This window comes from Theropithecus gelada, chromosome 15 (genome assembly GCF_003255815.1).
Source record: "Theropithecus gelada isolate Dixy chromosome 15, Tgel_1.0, whole genome shotgun sequence".
NCBI lineage: Eukaryota > Metazoa > Chordata > Mammalia > Primates > Cercopithecidae > Theropithecus > Theropithecus gelada.
The window spans coordinates 60,633,132-60,656,935 of NC_037683.1; the positions used below are offsets into that span (position 1 = coordinate 60,633,132).

Genomic DNA, 23,804 nt, shown 5'->3' on the forward strand with positions numbered 1-23,804 from the left:
GATGAAAAGAATTTTGGAGACTAGTTTCACTACAATGTGAATATAGCACTACTGAACTGCACCCTTTAAAAGTATCTAAGGTGATACATTTTATGTTATGAGCATTTTACCTTAATTAAAATTTTAACGTATGGTGGCTCATGCCTATAATTCCAATGCCTTAGGAGGCCAAGGTGGGAGGATAGCTGGAGGCCAGGAGTTCGAGATGAACCCAGGCAATATAGTGAGACCCTGTGTCTATTTAAAAATTTAAAAGTTAGCCACATGTGGTGGCATGCACCCATAGTCCCAGCTACTCAGGAGGCTGAAATGGGAGGATTGCTGGAGCCCAGCAGTTGGAGGCTTCAGTGAGCTATGATTGTGTGACTGCACTTCAGCCTGGGCAACAGAGCAAGACCTTGTCTCTGAAAAGACAGATACATAAGTAAAGTAAGTTTTTTTAAAGTGCTGCACAAACATCTGATTATCATTATATTATTGGGGCTAAGATCATGAGATTTGTTCAGATTCTGAACCAGTATTTAAATTCTGGCTTCCCACTGATTAATTGTTTGACCTTGGAAAATATGCTTAACATTTTTGAGCAGCCTCAGTTTCCTTTTCTATAGAATGGGAATAATAACATCTTTCCTATAGGATTGTTGATTACATGAGATAATGTATGCAGTACAGAACAATACTTGGCCCTTAAACTGGATTATCATTAATGTTGCTATTAAAACTGAGAAAAGTCTAATGAATTTGTAAATCAGTACCTTGGTGATCATGAGTTAATCAGTAATGAGTTAATCATAGACTGAGGCCTATCTCTGCTTGGTCCACTGAGGTAAAGGTTGGAAAATCACAATGAAGCTTCTTATTCAGGAGCAAAAAGTCTTACTTGACTGTTCAAAGTGGAGTAAAAAGACCAAAGCAGGCTGAAGCTCACAAAAAGATGGATAAGCAGATGCAAAGTTAAGTAACTGCCCTAAAGAGTGTTACTTTAGAGAACTAAAAAAGATTTCTTGAGTTTATTTATATTTATAAAAAATACATGAATGTATTGTCATGATTAAAAATTAGAATAATTCATACAAGTGAAAAGTCATATTGACCTGTTACCATCCCACTTTCACATAGTTAATACTTTAATGAGTATCCTTTTAGTCATTTCCTCATTTATTTAATAAATTTATACATATAGAACTATTTAGTGGATATTAAGTGTGTTTGTATTTCATAAATGTTTAATTTTTTTACTTAATGATAGATCTTAGAGATTTTTCTCTATTAGTACATAAAAATCTACTGAATTGTTTTTAATTGCTTTATTATACACATTTATACATAAATTCAATGCATTCCCAAACAACACCTCAACAAGATTTTTAATTGGAATTTGATGAGCTGACTACAAAATGCATCAAAAAATAATACATCAGAAAATCTGAGAAAGGAATAAATTTACAGAGGGACTTGCCTTGTAAAATCCAAAATGATCTTATAAGACTGCAGAAATTAAAACCAAGTGGTATTATTGCAAGAATAGAAAACTCAGTCAAGAAAACAGAAACAAAGTTTAAAAAAAGAAAATTGAATTTATTGCTTCTTTGCATAAAGTAAAAGTGGCTTTTCAAACCAATGGGAAAAGCCCGTGTTGGGACAGTCAACTAGCCATTGGCAGGAAAAAAAGCCTAATCCTTGTGTTACATTCTCGCATATTCTCCTTGCTGCTATAGGCCTAGTTGCACAATAACAAGTGCGGAGGCACTACACACCTGCTAGAATGACCAAAATTCAGAATGCTAACGGCACCAAATGCTGGCGAGATGTGCAGCAATGGGAACTCTCTATCATCCTTGTAGGAATACTGCCCTACAGATTTCCAATTATGCGGACTGAGCAAATGTCTTCATTATTTTAGACTCAATTAGCTAAGTTGTCTGTTACTTATAGTAGAGGGCACTCTTAATAGATGCAATAACATTTATCAGAGTTAAGCTGGTTCTAGCCTTGGTAGGCTAAGGTATTGCTTTTTAATTAATATGGGAGTTTATTGGTACCTTGTGAGATTGGTGTATTTTTTCCCTTTGTCACATACTAATATAGTAATTACATGAACAGATTATCGTATGTTACCACTGAATTATTGGTTACATTCTAGTTTTTTATTTAGAGCACATCTCTGGGTTTGACTTCCTAATATATAACATGGTACTTTTATCTTCATGTTTATAAAAGTGTCCTACAATTTGTTGGCTTTTCTTGTTATCTGGGTTATATGATTTTATTTTCATAAAATGAATTGGTTAGTTTTCCATTTGCTTCTATTTCCTGTTAAAACAGGAGCTAAGTATGTTTTACTGAATAGTCTTATGACATAATTTGCCACTTTGCTGTCTCTTCAAGGGCCTTAATGAGGAACTATATTAAAATTTAAACACTTTTGATTATGGGTTTGCATTTCTTTTGGATGCCAAGAGAGAGAAGGAGCAAGAAGACCCACATGTGTTGGGGCTACATTTATCTAAAATAATATTTAGTGTTCTTTTCAACATAAATTGTATTCTCTTGTGAATTTTATTTTTCCTTTGTTCACATTGCCCATCAATGTGCTCATGAGATAGGTGGTTCTCAAATTCTTGTCAAGAGAATTCATTAAATGAACCCTCAGCAAACATTGCCAAGACAACTCCTTGATATTTGACAGTCACAAGCTCATTGAAGCATATATTGCAGCATATATTTACTCAATAAACAATACTTAAGTTTCTACCATTGGCTGCTGTGCTAATGACTGGGGAGACAAAGTTCAGATTTAAAACACTAATCTTCTGGAAAAGAGAGGATAAAACAAAACATTGACTACCGAACAGAATGATGAGTGTTCTGCAAGTGCTGTATTTGCAAAGAGCCACAGGCTCAGAACAGGGCGTAAAATGGAGAGACATCCACAAGTAAACAGCATTTTAGAACTGATGGAAGGATGCAAATGACATTGAAAATTTTGGAAAAGGGGAGAAAGGACAGAGATGTGCAAGTCATTTGAAAGCAAGAGCTAAAGCTAAGAGTTGGCAGAATTGTACATTTTCTAAAAATAAGAAATAAGTGAAAAATAAGAGCTAGGAATGAGACCAAGTTTTCTTCCCTCCAGGGGTCCAGAGTGAGAAGGGAAAGGTGAACCAGACTTTGAATGTTCCTACTAGAACTCAAGGAGCAGAATGCTGTTTTGGGACATCATAACGGGAAAAGGAAATAGACCTCGCTTTGCCCAGTTCCCTTATCTGTAAAATTAAGATAACCACAGTCCTACCTCGTAAAACTGTGGTGAGAATTGTTTAATTTACATAACATGCTCAGAATGATGCCTGGCACTTAAATAAGGCTGCTTACATGTGAGCTCTCCTACTTGAAACTGATTGGAGGATTATTCCCTAATGTTTTACGTCTGCAGGAAGGTGAGGTAATTTCAAAAGAACCAGCCAGGAACTTTTTAATGCCAGCTCAACTACTCGCAAGCGGGAGGCAGACACAGCCATTCACTTGGTGACTGAGCCAAGCATTTTGCAGCAAATATCCCAGGATGTAGACAGAAGCACTGCTACCGGCACACACACCAGCTGTCTACAATGGCACACTTTACCTCTTGGTTCTCTCTACCTTTCGAGGAGCTAAATGTTTTCACTAAAATAACAGAGGCATCTTCCAGGCAGCCAGAAGAATCTTTCGCCTTGTGAAGATAAGCTGCACTCGCCTCAGGCGAGCGCCAGGGCAAAGGGGAATCCCCGCTCCATTCTTCAATTCCAATTCGACAATTCACATTTAGTTTCCTTTTCACTTGTTACATCACTCTCGTTATTTTTGCACCACCTGGTTCATCATACAGCCCCTGATGATGAAATAAAAATGTAATTAGCTCTAAGTTGTAATGATGTACAGGGTTTTGGTTTCACTTTGAAGAAGTGCCAGAAACTGCTTCCGAGATAGGAAGCACCCACAGAAAACCAAAAATAGACATGTCCACGTGTTTGTGGAGGGAATGGAGCTGGTGCTTACTCAGCAGCTGCTGTAAGTGTGTTGTCCGTGTATTCTCTTCTTAACCCTAGGCCTGGCTGCCTTTACCCCTGAGAGTGGTTGTGAGGATTAAATACGTCCAGCTCAGACAAGTGCTTGATATCGAAAGAGAAAAGTAAACCCAGGCTGGAGGGTGACTGAAGTCTGTATTGGATAGAGCCAATGTGGAGTTTCTAGCAGAGGGAATCCAGGTAGCACATGGTAGGAAATGTTGGGTGGGCAGCTGTAGGGGTCAGGGGAAAACTAGCCCTTTGACCTCTGAAGGCTCACTGAAAATCATCTGACAAAAGGCAGATTCATAGGCAAAAAGGCATACAAATTAATTGTATAGTAGTTTCACGGGAAACTACTATAGTAGTGACATGGCAGTCTTCAGAATGAAAGCCCAAAGATACCATTTCTATGCTTAGGTTAATGAAGAATTGGACAGCTATGTAGAAAAATGACTGAACAAAAAGGGCATGATCTAATGCTAATAGACTGAATGAGGAAGCCTAGCAAGGCCTGTCAGTCTGGATTCTTCTGGGCTTTTTGTGCAACATTCCTTACTCTGAGAATGGGGCAAGGCCCTCTCTGAGTGAAGTTATAATCTACCATCAGATAAGGCAGGTCAGATAATTTCCTTATGGCCATCTTTTACACAGAAAGGCAAGGAGGAGGTTGAAGTAATATGTTTAGGTTTTAGGGCTGGCTTTGGGGAAAGGAATTCTGGTTTCTATGGCCTGCCTTGGGAAGAGGGATTCTAGAGAGATTGGAGAGAATAAGCGGCCACAGAGAGAAGGGCGGGAGAAAGTCAGAGAATGTTTTGCTTCTGAGGCTGCTTCTGTGGCTGTCATTTTGGGGTATTGTTTTATGAGCCTCAGCACAGCCCTTGTGTGTCCCTGGGCCATCAATCCATTGATGAGAGCACTCTAACTTTGGCTGAGGGTGAAGACTGTAGGACCCTCTGGTTGTGTTTGCATAAGGGAGAAGATGTCATTAGTGTGGGAAAAAACAGTAGTGCATTTTCTCACCTATTGCAAGGTTCATGGCTAATACCCCGATAATAAAGAAGATTAACAAGAGAAAACCATAACTAATTTTTAAACTAATTTTTATGGGAGACAAGAGGCTTTAGAAATGAAGATCCAAAGACCCAGGGAAACTGTCTATTTTTATGCTTAGGTTTAATGAAAAACAGACAGTTGTGTAAAAGCATATTAGACACAAAGGGGATATGAAGTAATGGTAATAAACTGAGGGGGACTTAGCAAGGCCTACTTGTTCAGATTATTCTTGGTGTCCCTGTGTCTTTATTCCTTTCCTCCAAAAACAGGGAAGGACGCTTGTTACATGGGGGTCTTACGACGTGCTTTCAGGGGAGATAGGACAGATTATTATTTTATGACCAACTTTCACACAGATAGGTGAGACAAAGTCAGAGAATGACCTTTTTGATTCTGCAGTTTTCTCAATGTCCAACGTGCCGTTATTTTGGTATCATGTCAGGAATCCCAACATTAACAAGATAGGCAGAGCCCCCAGTGAAGCGACCTAGTCCTTCCTGGATTCTTAGGTGACAGAACGGAAACTAATGAATGGATCTAGTCAGAGGCCTTTGACTTTTGACTATGACAAGACATCCAGGATGTGGGAAAGGGAAAAGGAACGGAGAAATGTCTGAGAACAGTGGCATATACATCTCAGCGGCATGCTCTGCCTCTTCACACCAGGTGGGAGGTCTGAAGGTGGATTCCCTACCCAACTAGCTGTTGGCTTGTGGTTATAAAGTCCAGCATGGAAAGAAGCAGCTTCAGGAGCTGAATGAGGGTGAGAGGGAGGCAGCAAGTTGAAGAGAGAAAAACAAATTCTTTTCCTTTCCCTGAACTTAGGCTTTTCCTTTGTGATTCCCAAGTTTCACAGGAACTTTCTTGGTCACTGAGCAAAATTTTCCAATGTAATTAAGAGTTTGGTGAGATTTCCCTTTATTTTATTATTGTGGAGGGTATTGTTTTTGAACAAAGCTCTTCTGCCTTTTGCGTCCTCATTACCTCCCTTTCCCGTCCTTTTCCAATAGACTTTCCTCCAAATGCAATTTGAAGCTACACCATAGTCACTACCCATGGTCAGGAAAATTCCACATTTGTTTTCCTATGATTTAAAGAAGACAACCAATAAAAATAGAGATTAATACTATTATATGCCAAATTAACCACCTAAATAGGCTCTTGTAAATATTATCAACATCAGCAGTTCTCAACTGTTTTGGTTTTGGAAGCCACTGACAATTAAAAATTGTGGACACATCCAAAAAGATTGTGCTCATGTGTTTCTATTTATTGATATTTGTCATATTAGTAATATAATTCAGGAAGTTTTAAATGTTCACTTAAAATAACAAAAATACACATATACATAAAGTGTAATGAAAATTAGTCCCATTAAAAAGTAGAAAAGGTAATGAAAAAATAACTTTCTTCAAAATATAACAATAATAAAGCATAAAATACGCTGGAATAAACTCAGAAAGAATGCACAACACATATAATCAAGCCAACAGCATAACTTTATTGAAAGACATTTTTAGAATAGCCCAATAATATTCCAATATTCATTATTTCTATTTATGGAGTGCTCAATATATAGTATTAAATATTCAATAAAAATATAAATATTATTTACCAAGTACTTAATATTCATTAATACATTAATTAATAAATATTTATGAAATAAATGTGTATTTATCAGGTGAAAGAAGTAACTGCCTTGTCCTGGCCTTGATAGCATCCTATTGCAGTCTGATTTCCCACCTTAATGATGCTTACCACCCACCATGTGCTTAAATGTCCCCTGCTCGCTTACAAAAGTAGCAAATGAGAGAAGCTGATTAATCTTCATTGGTGATCAAGGTAAAAAAAAATCACTCTCAACTTAACAGAAAAAACTCTGTAGTAATATAATAGTTTTCATTGGTTTTTGATCCTCTTACTTGAATTAAAAGTTCAATTGTAGCCACTTCTACAAGTAAGGAGCTTGACAATGGCCACTCTGTCCTAACAAGCTGAACAGACGTAAAATCCAAAAACTCTGTTTGGGTTCATAAGAAGGGAGGACTCAGAGAAAATTATTACTTCCAAGATTGGAGAAAAAGGCGGGCAAATCCAGAGGGTTATAGCTCAAACCAGAACAGAGATTCATCAGTGGAAACCACTAAGGGAACCAGGAAAAGCTGGACTATAATTGATGAATTGGTGAAGGCTCAGTGTGGACAACTGAGAATTAAAAACTCAAGAGGACTCAGTTATAGGAGGGTCCTCATACTTTTTGCATTTTATCTCCAGGTGATTGAGCTGGTTCTCACAGGAAATATCAGAGAAAAAGTCTCTAGTGCTTCCAGCAATAAAGTTGAGAACATTTGGAGCACTCCATTCTTCTTAACAAGGTCTGCACTCAGTAAAAGCTAGTTGACTAGAGCTTAATCTCCTGGGCTTTTATTAGAGCCTATTTTCATCTGACTTTGAGGAAGAAAAACACCCAACTCCAGCCAGTTCTAGCCACCCTACTCCACCTAAAGGGGGAGGGAGGACACAGAAACACTTTTGAAGTTCACAGTCCAGAGGCACAGGCTCACTAAAAACAGAGACCTAATGGACTAGAGAATACCTCCCCTTCCTAATACCTTACTGACACATTTTTAAAGGCCTATTTGCAGTAGTAAAATGATGAGGCATACTAAAACACAAAAAGACAGAATTTGAAGATACAGAGCAAGCATCAGAACCAGACATAGCAGGAATGTTGGTATTATCAGACTGAGAATTTTAAACTATGATTAAGTGCTCTGTCAGATAAAGTAGACAGCATGCAAGAACAGATGGGCAATGCAACCAGAGAGATGGAAAGCCTATGAAAGAACCAAGGCTGGGCGTCGTGGCTCACGCCTGTAATTCCTAGCACTTTGGGAGGCCAAGGTCGGCGGATCACGAGGTCAGGAGATCGAGACCATCCTGGCCAACATGGTGAAACCCCTTCTCTACTAAAATACAAAAAATTAGCTGTGCGTGGTGGCGTATGCCTGTAGTACCAGCTACTCGGGAGGCTGAGGCAGGGGAATCACTTGAACCCCGGAGGTGGAGATTGCAGTGAGTCAAAATCGTGCCACTGCATTCTAGCCTGGTGACAGAGGAAGACTCTGTCTCAAAAAAAAAAAAAAAAAAGGAAGAACCAAAAAGAAATGCTAAAGGTCAAAAACAGTCTGAGAGTGTAGGGGAATCTTATAATTTTAAGTTGCCTCAGCATACATTTTGAATGTAAGTTTAACTTTGTCATGCCACAGCAGGGCTCAGTCACCCTTGCATAGTTTATAGTTCTACACCACACCCAAACGGCCTAAGTCAGTGGTCAGAGATAAGAACTTAGTGGCATCTCTCCCACCTAGCAGACTGGGCTCCCTGCTTTCCGGCCATTTCGTATAAATCATTCAAGCATTTTCCTGTGAACTTAAAGTGACACATACCCTATTCCCTTATATATTCTGCCAGTTGCCCACGTGATTTCTCTCATTCTTTGCCTAACTCTTCATTCCTGCCTCATTACACCTTTCCTGCCTAGGAGCTGTAAGTAAAGTCTTTGAAGTGCTTGCCTATTGTGGTGGTGTACTACATTCGAAGAAGGAGGAGTTGCCCCATGCCAGATGTTTTCTGGGTAGCTGGGAAGAAGACAAGCTCAGGCTCTCAGGGCCAGGGGGATGGTCAGGCAGGCATAAGCTGTGCACAGGTGAGAAAAAACTCACGCAGGCATCTGCCAGTATAAACAGGTTTCCCATGTGAGGGATCCCCTGGTCATGGATTGGACATCTAAGCATTATTCCATCTGCCAGGAAAAAGAATTGCCTCGTGAATGACAAATTGTAAACACCCACGACCAGTTTCATTTCCCATCAGGGCAAGGCTGCTAGCTGCTATGGTACTGGAAGCTGAGTTTAGATAGAAGTTCTCAGAAATCAAACAAAAACTGAAAAATGCCTTTGATGTTATTATTGGTAGACCAGACAAAGCTGAAGAAAAAAATTTCTGAGCATGAGGATTTATCAATGAAAACTTTCAAAACTGAAAAGAAAAGAGAATAAGAACTAGGAAAAAAAGAGAACAGAATGTCAAAGACAGCAAGATAACTACAAAATGTGTAACATCCATGTAATGGAAATATCAGAAAAAGAAAAGAGGGAAAGAAAGAGAAGAAATATTTGAACAACAATGACTGAGAATTTATTCACATTAATGTCAGACATCAAACTACAGCTGCAAGAAGCGCAGAGAACACCAACTAGGATAAATGCTGGAAAAATTACACCTAGGCATATCATTTCAAACTACAGAAAATCAAAGGTAAAGAAAATATCCTGAAATAAACCAGAGGAAAAAAAAAATACCTTACCTCAAGAATTTAGAAAAAAACCCCACCAACCTAGAATTCTATTCCTTGCAAATTATCCTTCAAAAGTGAAGCAGAAATAGAGACTTTCTCAAACAAAGAAAAATTGAGGGAATGTGTTATCAGTGGACCGGCTTTGCAATAAATTTTAAAAGGATTTTTTTTTAGTGAGAAGGAAAATGATATAGATCAGAAACTTAGATCTAAATAAAGGAAATTTCTCAGAGAAGAAATAAGTAAAGGTAAAATAAAAACTTTTTTAAAGTCCATAATTTAACATATAACAGTTTTCTCAAAATAAAAATAGCAACAAGTATAACTGATATGCTAAGAAATGAGAGAAAACAGAATTCTATAAAATGCTCAGTTGAAACCACAAAAGGTAGAAAAAGAGTGGAAAACAAAATTGGGAATGAAGAAAAAGAGCAACAAGTAGAAAACAGTTATAAGTATGGTAGATATTAATCTAATTACATCACTAATCACGTTCAATGTCAATAGTTTAAATGCACCATTAACAGACATAGCTTCGGCCAGGCGTGGTGGCTCATGCCTGTAATCCCAGCACTCTGGGAGGTTGAGGCAGGCAGATCACGAGGTCAGGAGATCGAGACCATCCTGACTAACACGGTGAAACCCCATCTCTACCAAAAATACAAAAAATTAGCTGGGCGTGGTGGTGGGCGCCTGTGGTCCCAGCTACTCGGGAGGCTGAGACAGGAGAATGGCACGAACCTGGGAGATGGAACTTGCAGTGAGCTGAGATTGCGCCACTGCACTCCAGCCTGGGCGACAGAACAAGACTCCATCTCAAAAACAAAAACAAAAACAAAAACAAAACAAAACAAAAAAAAAACAGAGCTTGTCAGAGTGGATCAAAAAGCAAGAACCAAAAATATGTTGTCTACAAGAAATCCATTTTATTCTTTAAAAAAAATTTTTCAAACCAAGATACATTGTAATATAAAGTGGATATTAGACCAATGCAAATTTTGCATCATGCCAAAACAGTTCATTTAAATCATTACCACACACAAGAAAACTATTTTATTAATGGCTATGGCTTATTACATCTACTAAGATACAAGCAAAAAGTTCTAACTATTAATTTGAATTGGAGTCTCTAATTCTCTCAGATCCTGTGATGCATTGTAAAAGGGAAGCATGTGATTTTTGGCAAAATAAAGTCACCCTTGACTTCTTATATATATATAATTTAATATATCTTATATATTTTAAATTAAAGTGGAAATATATTTATCGAATAAATATATTTAATGGAAATATATTTTCATTAAAGTGGAAATATATATGATATATATCTTATCATATATATTCCTTATATATAAGATATATATGAGATATATCTTATATGAGATATCTTATATATATTTTTCCACTTTAATGGAAATATATAATATATATTAAAGTGGATATATACAATATATACATAATTTAATATATAATATATAATTTAATATATTGAATATATGATATATTAAAGTAGAAATATATATTATATATAATTTAATATATAATATATAATTTAATATATATTATATATTATATATAATTTAATATATCTAATATATATATGTATTTCCACTTTAATCTTCATTCTACCTTTGGGTACCATGGCCAAACATTCAGTTTGCCAAGGGAGATGCTGTTTGGAGACTGTTGTTTTGGCTTATAGCGGACTCTTGAACAACATAGGCATTAGGAGCACTGACCCCCGTGTAATTAAAAATCTCTGTACAACTCTTGATTCCCTAAAACTTAACTACTAGTAGCCCACCTTTGACTAGAATCCTCACCTATAGCATATGGTTGATTGATATAAATTTTTATGTTATATGTATTATATACTGTATTCTTACAATAAGGTAAGATAGAAAAAAGAACATGTTATCAAGAAAATCATAAGGAAGAGAAAATATACTTACTATTTGTTAAGTGGAAATGAATCACCATAAAGATTTTCTTCCTTGTCTTCATGTTGAGTAGGCTGAGGAGGAGAAGGAAGAGGAGGGGTTGGTGTTGATGTCTCAGGGGTGGCAGAGGTGAAGAGGTGAGGAGAGAAGCAGAAGAAGCAGGCACAATGTAACTTTATGGAAATAAATTATAATTTCTGTGTAACTTTTTTGCTTTTTCGTTTTTCTGAAAATTTTTATATATATGGTACCAATCATTCTTCCATCACTTGCTTTAGTTTCAGTGCCCATGTCATAAAGGGGTCCATGTCCTAAAAGAAGCCAAAAGTAGTCTTGAATAATCAGAACTCTTCTGCCAGATTGTCTAATGCCAATTTGTCTTCTGGCACTGCTTCTCCTATGTTTTTCTTCCTAATTGTCTGTCACTGGTTCAGAAGCACGTATCTCTGTCAAGTCATCTTCTGTTAATGCCTCTGGTGTGGTGCCTATTAGCTCTTGAATTTCTCCAATATCTATATATTGAAACCTATTTCATTAAGTTGATCTTCAATCTCTGATATCCTTTCTTCCACTTATCAGGTCAGCTCTTGACACTTGTGTACGCTTTGCGAAGTTCTGGTGCTGTGTTTTTCAGCTCCATCAGGTCATTTATGTTCTTCTGTAAACTAGTTATTCTAGTTAGCAATTCATCTTTTATCAAGGTTCTCAGTTTCCTCGCATTGGGTTAGAACATGCTCCTTTAGCTCGGAGGAGTTTGTTATTACCCACTTTCTGAAGCCTACTTCTGTCAATTCATCAAACTCATTCTCCATCCAGTTTTGTTCCCTTGCTGGTGAGGAGTTGTGATCCTTTGGATGAGAAGAGACATTCTGGTTTTTGGAATTTTCAGCGTTTTTGTGCTGGTTTTTCCTCATCTTCATGGATTGATTTACCATTGGACTTTGCTTTTGGTGACCTTCAGATGGAGATTTTCGTGGTCATCCTTTTTGTTGATGTTGATACCATTGCTTTGTGTTTGTTAGTTTTCCTTCTAACAGTCAGTCCCCTCTTCTGCAGGTCTGCTGGAGTTTGCTGTGGGTCCACTCCAGACCCTGTTTGCCTGGGTATCACCAGTGAAGGCTGCAGAACAGCAAAGATTGCTGCCTGCTCCTTTCTCTGGAAGCTTCATCCCAGAGGGGCATCTGCCAGATGCCAGCTGGAGCTCTCCTGTATGAGGTGTCTGTCGACCCCTGCTGGGAGGTGTCTCCCAATCAAGAAGTATGGGTGTCAGGTACCCACTTGAGGAGGCAGTCTGTCCCTTATCAGACCTCGAGCACTGTGCTGGGAGATCTGCTGCTCTCTTCAGAGCTGGCAGGCAGGAATATTTAAGTCTGCTGAAGCTGGGCCCACAGCTGCCCCCTCCTGCAGGTGCTCTATCCCAGGGAGATGGGAGTTTTATCTATAAGCCCCTGACTGGGGCCACTGCCTTTCTTTCAGAGATGCCTTGCCCAGAGAGAAGGAATCGAGGGAGACAGTCTGGCTACAGCTGCTTTGAGGCACTGCAGTAGGCTCTGCCTAGTCCAAAATTCCAGGCAGCTTTGTTTACACTGTGAGGGGAAAACTGCCTACTGAAGCCTCAGTCATGGCAGATGCCCCTCCCCCCACCAAGCTTGAGTGTCCCAGTTTGACTTCAGACTGCTGTGTGGGCAGCAAGAATTTCAAGCTAGTGGATCTTAGCTTGCTGGCCTCTGTGTGGGTGGGATCCACTGAGCTAGACCACTTGGCTCCCTGGCTTCAGCCCCCTTTCCAGGGGAGTGAACGGTTCTGTCTCACTGGTGTTCCAGGCACCACTGGGGTGCAAAAAAAAAAAAACTCCTGCAGCTAGCTCGGTGTCTGCCCCAATGGCTGCCCAGTTTTGTGTTTGAAACCCAGGGCCCTTGTGGTGTAAGCATCCAAGGGACTCTCCTGGTCTGTGGGTTGTGAAGACCATGGAAAAAGCATAGTATCTGGGTCAGATAGCACTGTCCCTCACAGCATGGTCTCTCATGGCTTCCTGAGAATTCCCCAACCCCTTGTGCTTCTCGGATGAGGCAACGCCCTACCCTGCTTCTGCTTGCCCTCCATGGTCTGCACCCACTGTCTAACCAATCCCAGTGAGATGAACTGGGTAGCTCAGTTGGAAATGCAGAAATCACCCACCTTCCGTGTTGGTCTTGCTGGGAGCTGCAGACAAAAGCTGTTCCTATTCCTACAGTAAGTTTTATTCTTTCATGTTTTTATGTTATTAACTAGAATCCTTTTATTCAGCTTGAAGAATTCCCTTTAGCATTTCTTGTCAGTAGGTCTAGTAGTGCCATCCTACCTCAGCTTTTGTTTGTCTGGTGAAGTTATTTTCCCTCATTTCTGAAGGTCAACTTTGTTGGGTAAAGTAATCTTGGTTGGCAAAAGAAACTTTTAAATATATTGAACTAAATGAAAATAACACAACTTAACAAAAATTTGTGGAATCCAGTGAAAGCAGTGTTTATGGGGAAATTTATAGCACTGAGTGCAATATTAGAAAAAAAGAACGTTGTAAAAATTAATCACCTAAGCTTCTGCTTTAGGAAAGTAGAAAAATAAGAGCAAAGTAAATCCAAGGTAAGTAAAATAAATAAATAAATAAATAAAAATTAGAGCAGAAATCAATAAAATTGAAGACAGTAAATCAATAGAGAAAATCAACATAAAAAAGCTGGTTCTTGAAAAGATAAATAAAATTGATAAGCATCTACCTAGGATAATTAAGGAAAAAAGAGGACATAGATTACTAATATCAAAAATAAAAGTGGGAACATCACTGCAAATTTTATAGGCATTGAAAGTGAATTAAAAAAATACTATGAACTATTCTATGCCTACAAATTTGATAACTAAATAGAATGAACCAATTCCTTGAAAGACATAATCTGAAAAATGTAAAAAGAAGAAATAAACAATCTGAATAGCCTACGTCTGTTAAATAAATTGAATCAATAATTAATAACCTCCCAAAACAGGAAACACAATGCCCAGATGGGTTCACTAGTGAATTCTATCAAATATTTAAAAAAAAAAATTATACCAGCTTTCTACAATCTCCTTCAGAAGACAGAAGCAGAGGGAATACTTCCTAAATCATTCAACTAGGCCAGCATTACCTTAACACCAGAACTAGAAAATGACATTACAAGAAAAGAAAACAACAGACCAATATCTTTCATGAACAAAGAGACAAACATTTTCAACAAAATATTAACAAAAAGAATCCAAGAATGCATAAAAAAAAATACACCACAACCAAGTAGAATTTATTCCAGATATGCAAGGGTGGTTCAACATTTGAAAATCAATTAACGTAATTTGTCCCATCAACAGGTTAAAGAAGAAAATCACATGGTCATATTGATAGATACAGAAAAAGCATTTGACAAAAATTTAATACCCATTCATGATGCAATCTCTCAGTAAACTAGGAATAGAGGAAAACTTCCTCAACTTGACTGTATCTTCTTCTCAATTTTGCTATGAACCTGAAACTGCTCTTAAAAAGTAAAGTCTTTCATTTAAAAAGAAAACAAAAAACATGGAGGAGAGTTAATGTATCTCATTTTAGACCAATCAGCCATGGATAGCTAGGCAACAGCACAGGTATCTGCTGTACTTTTGTTTCTGGCAATATTCCAGACTACATTTAAAAAATTTTTAATTATAGACTTGTACTTAATGGTCAAGAAAAATATGAAAATGGCTTTGCCATGTTAATGCTACTCTTTTCTTTAAAAAAAACTAAAGTTCAAACTTCATTTACATTTCATTAGTTTTTTAGATACTGTTCTTTTTCTATTCTGGGATCTCATTCAGAATGCCACATTACATTTAATTCTCATGTCTCCTTGGGTTCCTCTTAGTTTTGACAGTTCCTCAGACTTTTCTTATTTTTGATGACCTTGATAGTTTTGAGGAGTACTGGTTAGATATAGGGTAATGGTTTTTAAAGTGTATTTGTCATGACTTAAACAGGGGTAAGGGTTTGGGGAGGAAGTCCATGGGGTAAAGTACTGTTCTTATCACATCATATCAAGGTTATATACTATCAATATTGCCATTGATGCTACTCAGCCTTCTAATATTTTTCTAATTTAGTGTATATACAATGATAGTTCTCTGATTTCTGAGATTGAGTTTCTTATGTGTAATGATTATTTAGAGTTTCTCTTTTGTCTGTTCAAATTTTTGTCTAGTTTTATTTTCTACTGATTTGTAAGACTTCTTTTTATAATCTGCATATTATAATTCTCTTTTCTGGAGTGCTACAAATATTTTCTGTCATTCTATGGCCTGAATTTTCTTAATGTTTTTTTAATTTTAAAAATAAGTCTTAATATTCATGCCATCTAATTAACAATCTTTTCTTTGTGGTTAGGACTTCAAGTCATAAGACATTTTTCTCTACACTGAAGTCATGATGGCATGCTTCTATATTATTTTCTAAAAGGTTTAAAGTTTTGCCTTCTCCATTTAGACTTATAATTCACTGGATTTTTTGTGTGTGTGCATATGGTATGACATATGGGTTCACTTTTATTTTTTACATATAAATATACAGTTATTTCCCTGTTTTTCTAAAAAAGAAAAAGATCATCATTTTCCCACTGTAAAATGCCATATTTTTTCCTAAATCATTTACATATATCAATGGGTCTTTTTCTGAGCTCTACTCTATTTTATCAGTCTCACTGTCTATCCCCACACATCTCATGCTTTGTTCTAAATCTTGATATTTAGTGGAACATTCTTTCCCATTTTGTTCTACAAGAATATTTTTGTTATTGTCTTTTGGACTTCTATATAAATTTTAGAATGAGGTTGGCAAGTTAACAAACAGCTTTTTTGGGGGGTGAACATATTGACTATAAATTTATGTGCAAAGAAAGTATACCTTCACAATATTAGGTCTTTTAGTTCATGAATATGGTATGTCTCTCTGTTTCTGCATTAACTTAGATATTCATTAATTTCTCTCACAATTGGTAAGTTTATTTAGATCTTCATTCATTTAGATCTTCACTAACCTCTCATTTACAATTTGTAAGTTTTCTGAGTAACAGTCTTGCACTTCTTTGCCTAGATTTATTTCCAAGTAGATTATTTTTATACATTGTCTATGGTGTCATTTTTAAAATGTAATTTTTCACTTTTTTGTTGCTAAAGAGAGATGATTGATTGTTAATATTGATCTTGTGCTTGGCGACCTTGCTGAATTTGAATCGTTTATCTATAAATTCTTTTGTATTTTGTATGTAAACAATTATATCATCTGCATATAATTTTTAAAATCTGACAAGTCAACAAGAGATTGAAACAAGCTCTTCACAAAGAAAATATCCAAATGGTCAATAAACATATGAAAGGATGTTGAAACTTATTAATAATCAGAGAGATGCAAATTAAACTATAATGAAGTATTATTGTACAACAATAGAATGGCTGAAATTAAAAAGACTGATAATATCAAAGTTGGCAAGAGTCTGATACAACTGAAACTTCTCAAACACTGATAGTAAGAATGTAAATTGGTACAAACATTTGGGAAGTCATTACAATATTATCTGCTAAATCTGAACATATACATATTCTATGATCCAGTTACTTCATTCTAGGCATATACCCAAGAGAAGTATGTACTAATGTGCAGTAAAAAATACAGACAAGGAATTTCATAGCAGCATTAATCATCATGGCAAATATTTTTTTAAAATTATTAGTAGTAGAAGGGATAAAACATTGTGGTATACTTCTAATTAGAGTAAGACACATTAATGTAAATTAATAAACTATAAACACAAGATAGATGAATTTCACAGATATTCTATTGAGGGTAAGAAACCATTTATACAAAGCTCAGAAACAGGCAGAATATAGAATGTTAAAGGACTGCATGGTAGCGACATCGGGAGAAGAAAGTAGTGACAAGCGAGAGGAGAGAGAATAATGATTGCGAGGTGCTAGAGTCTGAAGGTTTGTGTCCCCCAAATTTCACATGTTAAAACCTAATCCCCAATGCAATCATTTTAAGAAGTGGGTCCTTTAGTAGGTAATTAGGTAATGGGAGAAGAGCCCTAACAAACGGGATTGGTGCCTTATAAAAGAAGCCTGAGCCTGAGGGACCTTGTTTTCCCCTTCTACCATATGAGAATGCAATGAGAAGGTGCTGTATACAAAGCAAAGAGCAAGCCCTCATCAGACACTGAATCTGCTAGGGCCTTAATCTTGGCTTTTCCAGTCTCTAGAACTGTAAAAATAAATGCTTGTTGTTTATAAGACATTCAGTCTATGGTGTTTTGTTAGAGCAACCCAAAGAGACTAAGACGAGGGAATAAGAGGGAGATTTCTGTTGTGTTGATAATGTTTAGTTTGTGGTTACAAAAGAGTGCAGACGTTTTTATTTTATAATAATTCATTGAGCTATATACTTAAGATTTATCCATAATTTTCTATGTATATTACTGTTTTATAAGCTTTTTCTTAAAAGAGGAAGTGGGAATTCTCCTGTTTATGTATTAATCTCTTATGAAAGAATTTATTGGCCTCCCAAGATATTTCTGAAAGATTATTTTTGGGTTCATTTCTGTTCTGCCACTGTTTATGTACTTCTCAGTAACTCTTCCTCTTGTATAATTTATCATTCTTTGATAGGGACCCTCTTCCTTGAGAAATAACTGAAGATATGAGAAGGAAGAGAAGACAACTAAAATGTTCATTTCTAGATACATAATAGTCCCGTATAGATAATTATATTCAAAAGAGAAGGACAAATTGGTTCCTATCTCTGAAATTTATAGAAAAGCATTTCCAAATTAAAATGATTTCAAATGACTAGAAATATCATTCAAGTTTTAGTTTCTAAATGTCACTCTGTCTCTCCAAACCTCATTAACCACAAGGAACTGGTACAGGGACTGGAAGTAGTTTTTTCATACAATGGAAAGTTAACCAGGGGAGGAGAGGATATGTACAAAAATAATGTCCACAGAAGGGACAAATAACAAAGGGAAAGACGGCCAGGCGCGGTGGTTTACGGCTATCATCCCAGCACTTTGGGAGGCCAAGGCGGGCGGATCACGAGGTCAGGAGATCGAGACCATCCTGGCTAACATGGTGAAACTCTGTCTCTACTAAAAATACAAAAAAGTTAGCCAGGCATGGTGGCAGGCGCCTGTAGTCCCAACTACTCGGGAGGCTGAGGCAGGAGAATGGCGTGAACCCAGGAGGCTGAGCTTGCAGGGAGCCGAGATCGCACCACTGCACTCCAGTCTGGGAGACAGAGCGAGACTCCGTCTCAAAAAAAAAAAAAAAAAAAAAGCGGGGGTGGGGGGGAAAAGGCCAGGAAAGGGTTGAGGCATTAACCCTTACAATGCAGATACACCCTGGGCTGGTCTAAGAAATAGGTTTCCCTGGTAGACAGAAAGTTAAATAAATTTTCCTGGTTATTCTGATACAACTCCAATAAAAGAAGAGAAATGAAGCTAAAACTTAAAATGATGTCTTTAAAAGGAAGAAACTTTAACCCATTCGTAGGTGAGCTTCTGCCAAGATTATTACTAATCCTCAGGAGAAGGGGTAGAGGAGAAACTCCACAAAGGCAACTGGAAGTGGAATATTAGGAAGCGCCTCATGAACACAATAGCAGGAAGTAGCTAGAGAACAAAGAGAAGAAACCAGAAAAAAAATTCCCTTTTTATTTTTCTGTTTCCATTCCTTTTGCTGCATTTCCACAGCTATGGCCTTTGTTTCACGCTCCACAGCCATGAGAGCCTCTGGGCAGGACCTCTCCTCACATCTCCTGGTTCCAATCACGTCTAACATTTCTGCCTATTGTTCTGCCCAGGGAAAAAACTCCAGTCTCTTCTTTGACAAAGACCTCTTGAATGAAGTCCAAATGCTACACTCTGGCATTCAAGACTGTATAGTACAGCTCAACCTCATTTTTCCACCCTTAGTCTCCTTGATTCCTAAAATGAAGCCTGTCCACAATTGAAGCTCCTTGTCTTTGCTCCTGCAAACTTGTTAATTCTCTTGGCTGTGCTTGTGCCGGTCTCTGTCTATCTAGAGCTGTGGATATCATGGTATCTATTGTCTATCATGGTAGCCATTAACCACATGTGTCTGGTGAGCATTTTATATGGCACTAGTCCAAATTGAACTCCACCGTGAGTGTAAAAATATGCATCATGTTTTGAAGAATGTACACAAAATTTAATTATCTCAAGAATAATTTTATATTGGCTACATGTTGAAATTATAATATTTTGGATATATTGTGCTAAATAAAACGCATTATTAAAATTAACTTCACTTGTTTCTTTTACTCTTTCAATATGTCTACTAGAGCTTTGTAAATTGCATATGTGACTTTATTGGACAGTACCAATTGAATGCCCTCAACCACGTCACCTCACCACAGCCATCTCTACCTGTAGTGATCACACCAATTCTTTAGGCACACTGCCTGCATTTAGGGCAATGAATACCTCCTCATCTTCTCCACTAGATGTAGTTTCTTTTTTCTTTGAGAGCCATCATCACCACCATGGTTGACACCATGAACCTATCTGAAGATGTCAGCCATAGTCTGCTTGATATTCTACAGGAAAGACCACAGCTTTAAATGCAATCTACCCATGTTATTAGCAGTGTGTATCTTGGGCACATTACGCAGCCTCTCTAAGCCTCATTTCCCTCTTGTGTAAGATGGGGATGATAATAACCTATCTCAAATGTTTACTATGAGGATTATTGAAAGAATGGCAAATAGTAAGTGCTCAATAAATGATAACTAGTACTACTGCCACTACTGCTGTTTTTATTGTATTAGATTATGAACTCTCTAAGGACCATTTCAGGATGGAGGATCAGAGGCCTTTTGATGTGGGCAGTGATGAGGCCTTCGGTTGCACCTAGAAAGGTCAACTCTATACAAGCCTGCAAGTCACTCTGTAGGAGCAGGCCCCAGTGACCCGACTCTTTGGACTGTCTCCTCTTTCCTGGAGGGATGGCCATTTCTAGGTTGACTAACCTCTGAAGCTCCTTGCATTGGCTTTTGTGCTATGAGCTATGGATGATTCCAGACTAATCTGAGAATGCTTTTCAAAACCCCAAGGAATTACTCAATCACTGACATAACAGACATTTTTGAGTTGAAGAGCCGAGATTTTTTTTGATATTCGAAAACTCATTGTTATTAAAATGCATGAGATGGCCAAGGTCTTGCTAAGAGCTGGCCTGCAAAGGCCAGAAGGCCAGAGAGAATGAAACCCATAGAGAGGCAGAATAACCAGAAAGGTTGGGACTCGTTTATTTTATAATGTAAATTAGTCTGTTATGAAACAATACTTGTTTACTGGTAGAAAATTGGAAAATACAAAGAATATAAGGAGGAAAAAAATCACTCTTTAGTTTCACAAGCCAAATCAAGCTACTATTAAAATGGTGGTTTACTTCCTTTTATTAATTTTCTGTACATATTTTTGTATAGTCATATTGTATGTACAATTTTATATTCTATTTTTCAATATTAACTGGTATCTTTCAAATTTCCTAAGGACAAAAATAATATATGCTCATAATAGAACATTTTAAATGCAAATAAAACAAAATAAAGGTTAACATTTAGTAACATTTATTAAATTTTCTCAAAGTGCACTAAATTACAAATGTAACAACCTAATTCCCTAGTAGCCTAATAACCCTGTTTCCCAGACCTCTTCTTATTACAAGGAAAAAACTCACATACAGATAGTTCTAAAGGCATGAAGTGAAAAGGTGAAGATTTTCCTTCCTTGCTGCTTCCTCACCCTATCAGCATTATTCTCCAGGGTAACTACTATTAATAGATAGTAATTCTACCCAAAGGAAAAAAACATATGCATATAACAGCATCGTATGTATACCTTTCTAGTAACTTACAAAACAAATGAAAATATCATATCCTTTCTTATATGTATTGCTCTTTTCACTAAATGTATCTATGATATGGGTCTGTATCAGCTGATTATCCTTTTTGATGGCTGAATAATATTCCATCTTGTCCACATGATAGTATTGCTTGACAAGCTCCCTACTGATGGACATTTGTCTTCTTTACTATGATAGTAATATAATAAACATTTATATATGTTTTGTATGTATCTATAATACACACGCACATACACATGCATACTTCTGCAGGGATAGCCATAGGTAAATAACTAGTAATGGTATTGCAAGTTAAAGGAACAATTTCATTGCTTGAAATTTTAAATTCTGAAATACACTGCCAATTTTCATGGTCTCTCCTTGTCAGCTAGTTTGGGCTTTCTCACAGCATGACAGGCTCAGGGCAGTCAGACCATCCTGGCCAAAGGCTTCAAGAGCAGAGTGTCACAGACCACAAATGCTTCTAATCAGCCATCTTCCCAAAGCCTTCTCTTTTTTCTAGTAATAAATTTATATGAGATTCCATCTCAGTACTTTTCTGTTGTTTGGTCTTGTAAGAGCTTATTTTTCCTGAACCAGGAAGTGGTTCAGGGTGGTTTTTCTAACTTCACAGAGCTCCCTCTTCTGTCAGCTTCTGTGAAATGGTCAAAAACATAGTAGCCTGCCTTCTGAGTTCTCCATCCCACCCTGGTTGGGGCTTCTCTATCCTTGTCTCTGTTGTTTACATCCTGCTGAAGTGTGATTCCACTTGTGGCAGTTTCTCCTCCGTGTAGGATCCTATCCAAAAAGGGCTGTGACTGGTTGATTTGAAAATTTCTTACACCCTAGACTATTCCAGTGCCTTTCAGAAGTTTCCAAGGCCCTCTCACAGTAACCTATTATCATATTCGGCAAAACTCCTTCTAGTTTCAGCTACTATTCCCTGATTGGCTTTTCAGTAAATCTAGGTATCTCTCAGTCTCTCAGTATCCAAAGAAGATTGGTTCTAGGATCACCATCCTGCTGCCTCAGCAGAATCAGAGGATGCTCAATTTCCTTATAAAATGATGTGGTATTTGCATATAATCGGCACACGTATTTCTGTATATTTTAAATCATCCCTAGATTACTTATAATACCTGATACAATATAAATGCTATATAAATAGCTGTAATACTGTATCTTTAAAATTTACATTATTTTTGTTGTTGTATTATTATTTTTATTGTATTTTAAAAAAATATTTTCCATCTACAGTTGGTAGAATCCACGGGTACAGAACACATGGATAGGGAGGACCAACTTTATCTTTTGGCTGTTTTGAGGTTCTTGAATTCTCAGGCCATTTGCTTTCCTTTGCTTTCTCCCAAGTCTTTTTTCACAATTTGCTTTAGTCATTCACTGAAACTTTAAAAAACATTAGAAAATCTTACAGTTTGTATATCTTTTTTTCTAATATATATAACATAAGATAGGAGTTTAAATAAAGAGTTTTAGAAACTACTACATATGCAAATGACATAGGAAAACTGAAAGGGAGAACTGAAAGTGGGAAATTCCTCTGAATAGAGAGAGGACCAGGTCATATAAATAGGCCATACCCATGGAGAAAGGACATTCTAACTGCAAACTTTCGAAGCCTTCGCTCTGGCACAACAGGTAGTAGGCGACACTGTTCCTGTTCTCATCATGACCAACAAGTGTCTCCTCCAAATTGCTCTCCTGTTGTGCTTCTCCACTACGGCTCTTTCCATGAGCTACAACTTGCTTGGATTCCTACAAAGAAGCAGCAGTTTTCAGTGTCAGAAGCTCCTGTGGCAATTGAATGGAAGGCTTGAATATTGCCTCAAGGACAGGATGAACTTTGACATCCCTGAGGAAATTAAGCAGCCGCAGCAGTTCCAGAAGGAGGACGCTGCATTGACCATCTATGAGATGCTCCAGAACATCTTCGCTATTTTCAGACAAGATTTATCTAGCACTGGCTGGAATGAGACTATTGTGGAGAACCTCCTTGCTAATGTCTATCATCAGATAGACCATCTGAAGACAATCCTAGAAGAAAAACTGGAGAAAGAAGATTTCACCAGGGGAAAATTCATGAGCAGTCTGCACCTGAAAAGATACTATGGAAGGATTCTGCATTACCTGAAGGCCAAGGAGTACAGTCACTGTGCCTGGACCATAGTCAGAGTGGAAATCCTCAGGAACTTTGTCTTCATTAACAAACTTACAGGTTACCTCCGAAACTGAAGATCTCCTAGCCTGTGCCTCTGGGACTGGACAATTACTTCAAGCATTCTTCAACCGGCAGAGGCTGTTTAAGTGACTGATGGCTAATGTACTGCATATGAAAGAACACTAGAAGACTTTAAAATTTTTATTAAATTATGAGTTATTTTTATTTTTTATTTAAACTTTATTTTGGAAAATAAATTATTTTTGATGCAT

At 37.2% G+C, this 23,804-nt stretch overlaps 1 protein-coding gene across 1 annotated transcript; it reads left to right on the forward strand.

The window, feature by feature from the left end:
• Positions 1–1,028: 1,028 nt before the first annotated feature.
• On the forward strand, positions 1,029–23,804 carry IFNB1 (interferon beta 1). Its single transcript, XM_025360310.1, has 3 exons — positions 1,029–1,039; positions 8,287–8,295; positions 22,948–23,804. Exon 3 carries the CDS (start codon positions 23,043–23,045, stop codon positions 23,604–23,606), a length of 564 nt encoding a protein of 187 aa, XP_025216095.1. The 5' UTR covers positions 1,029–1,039; positions 8,287–8,295; positions 22,948–23,042; the 3' UTR covers positions 23,607–23,804.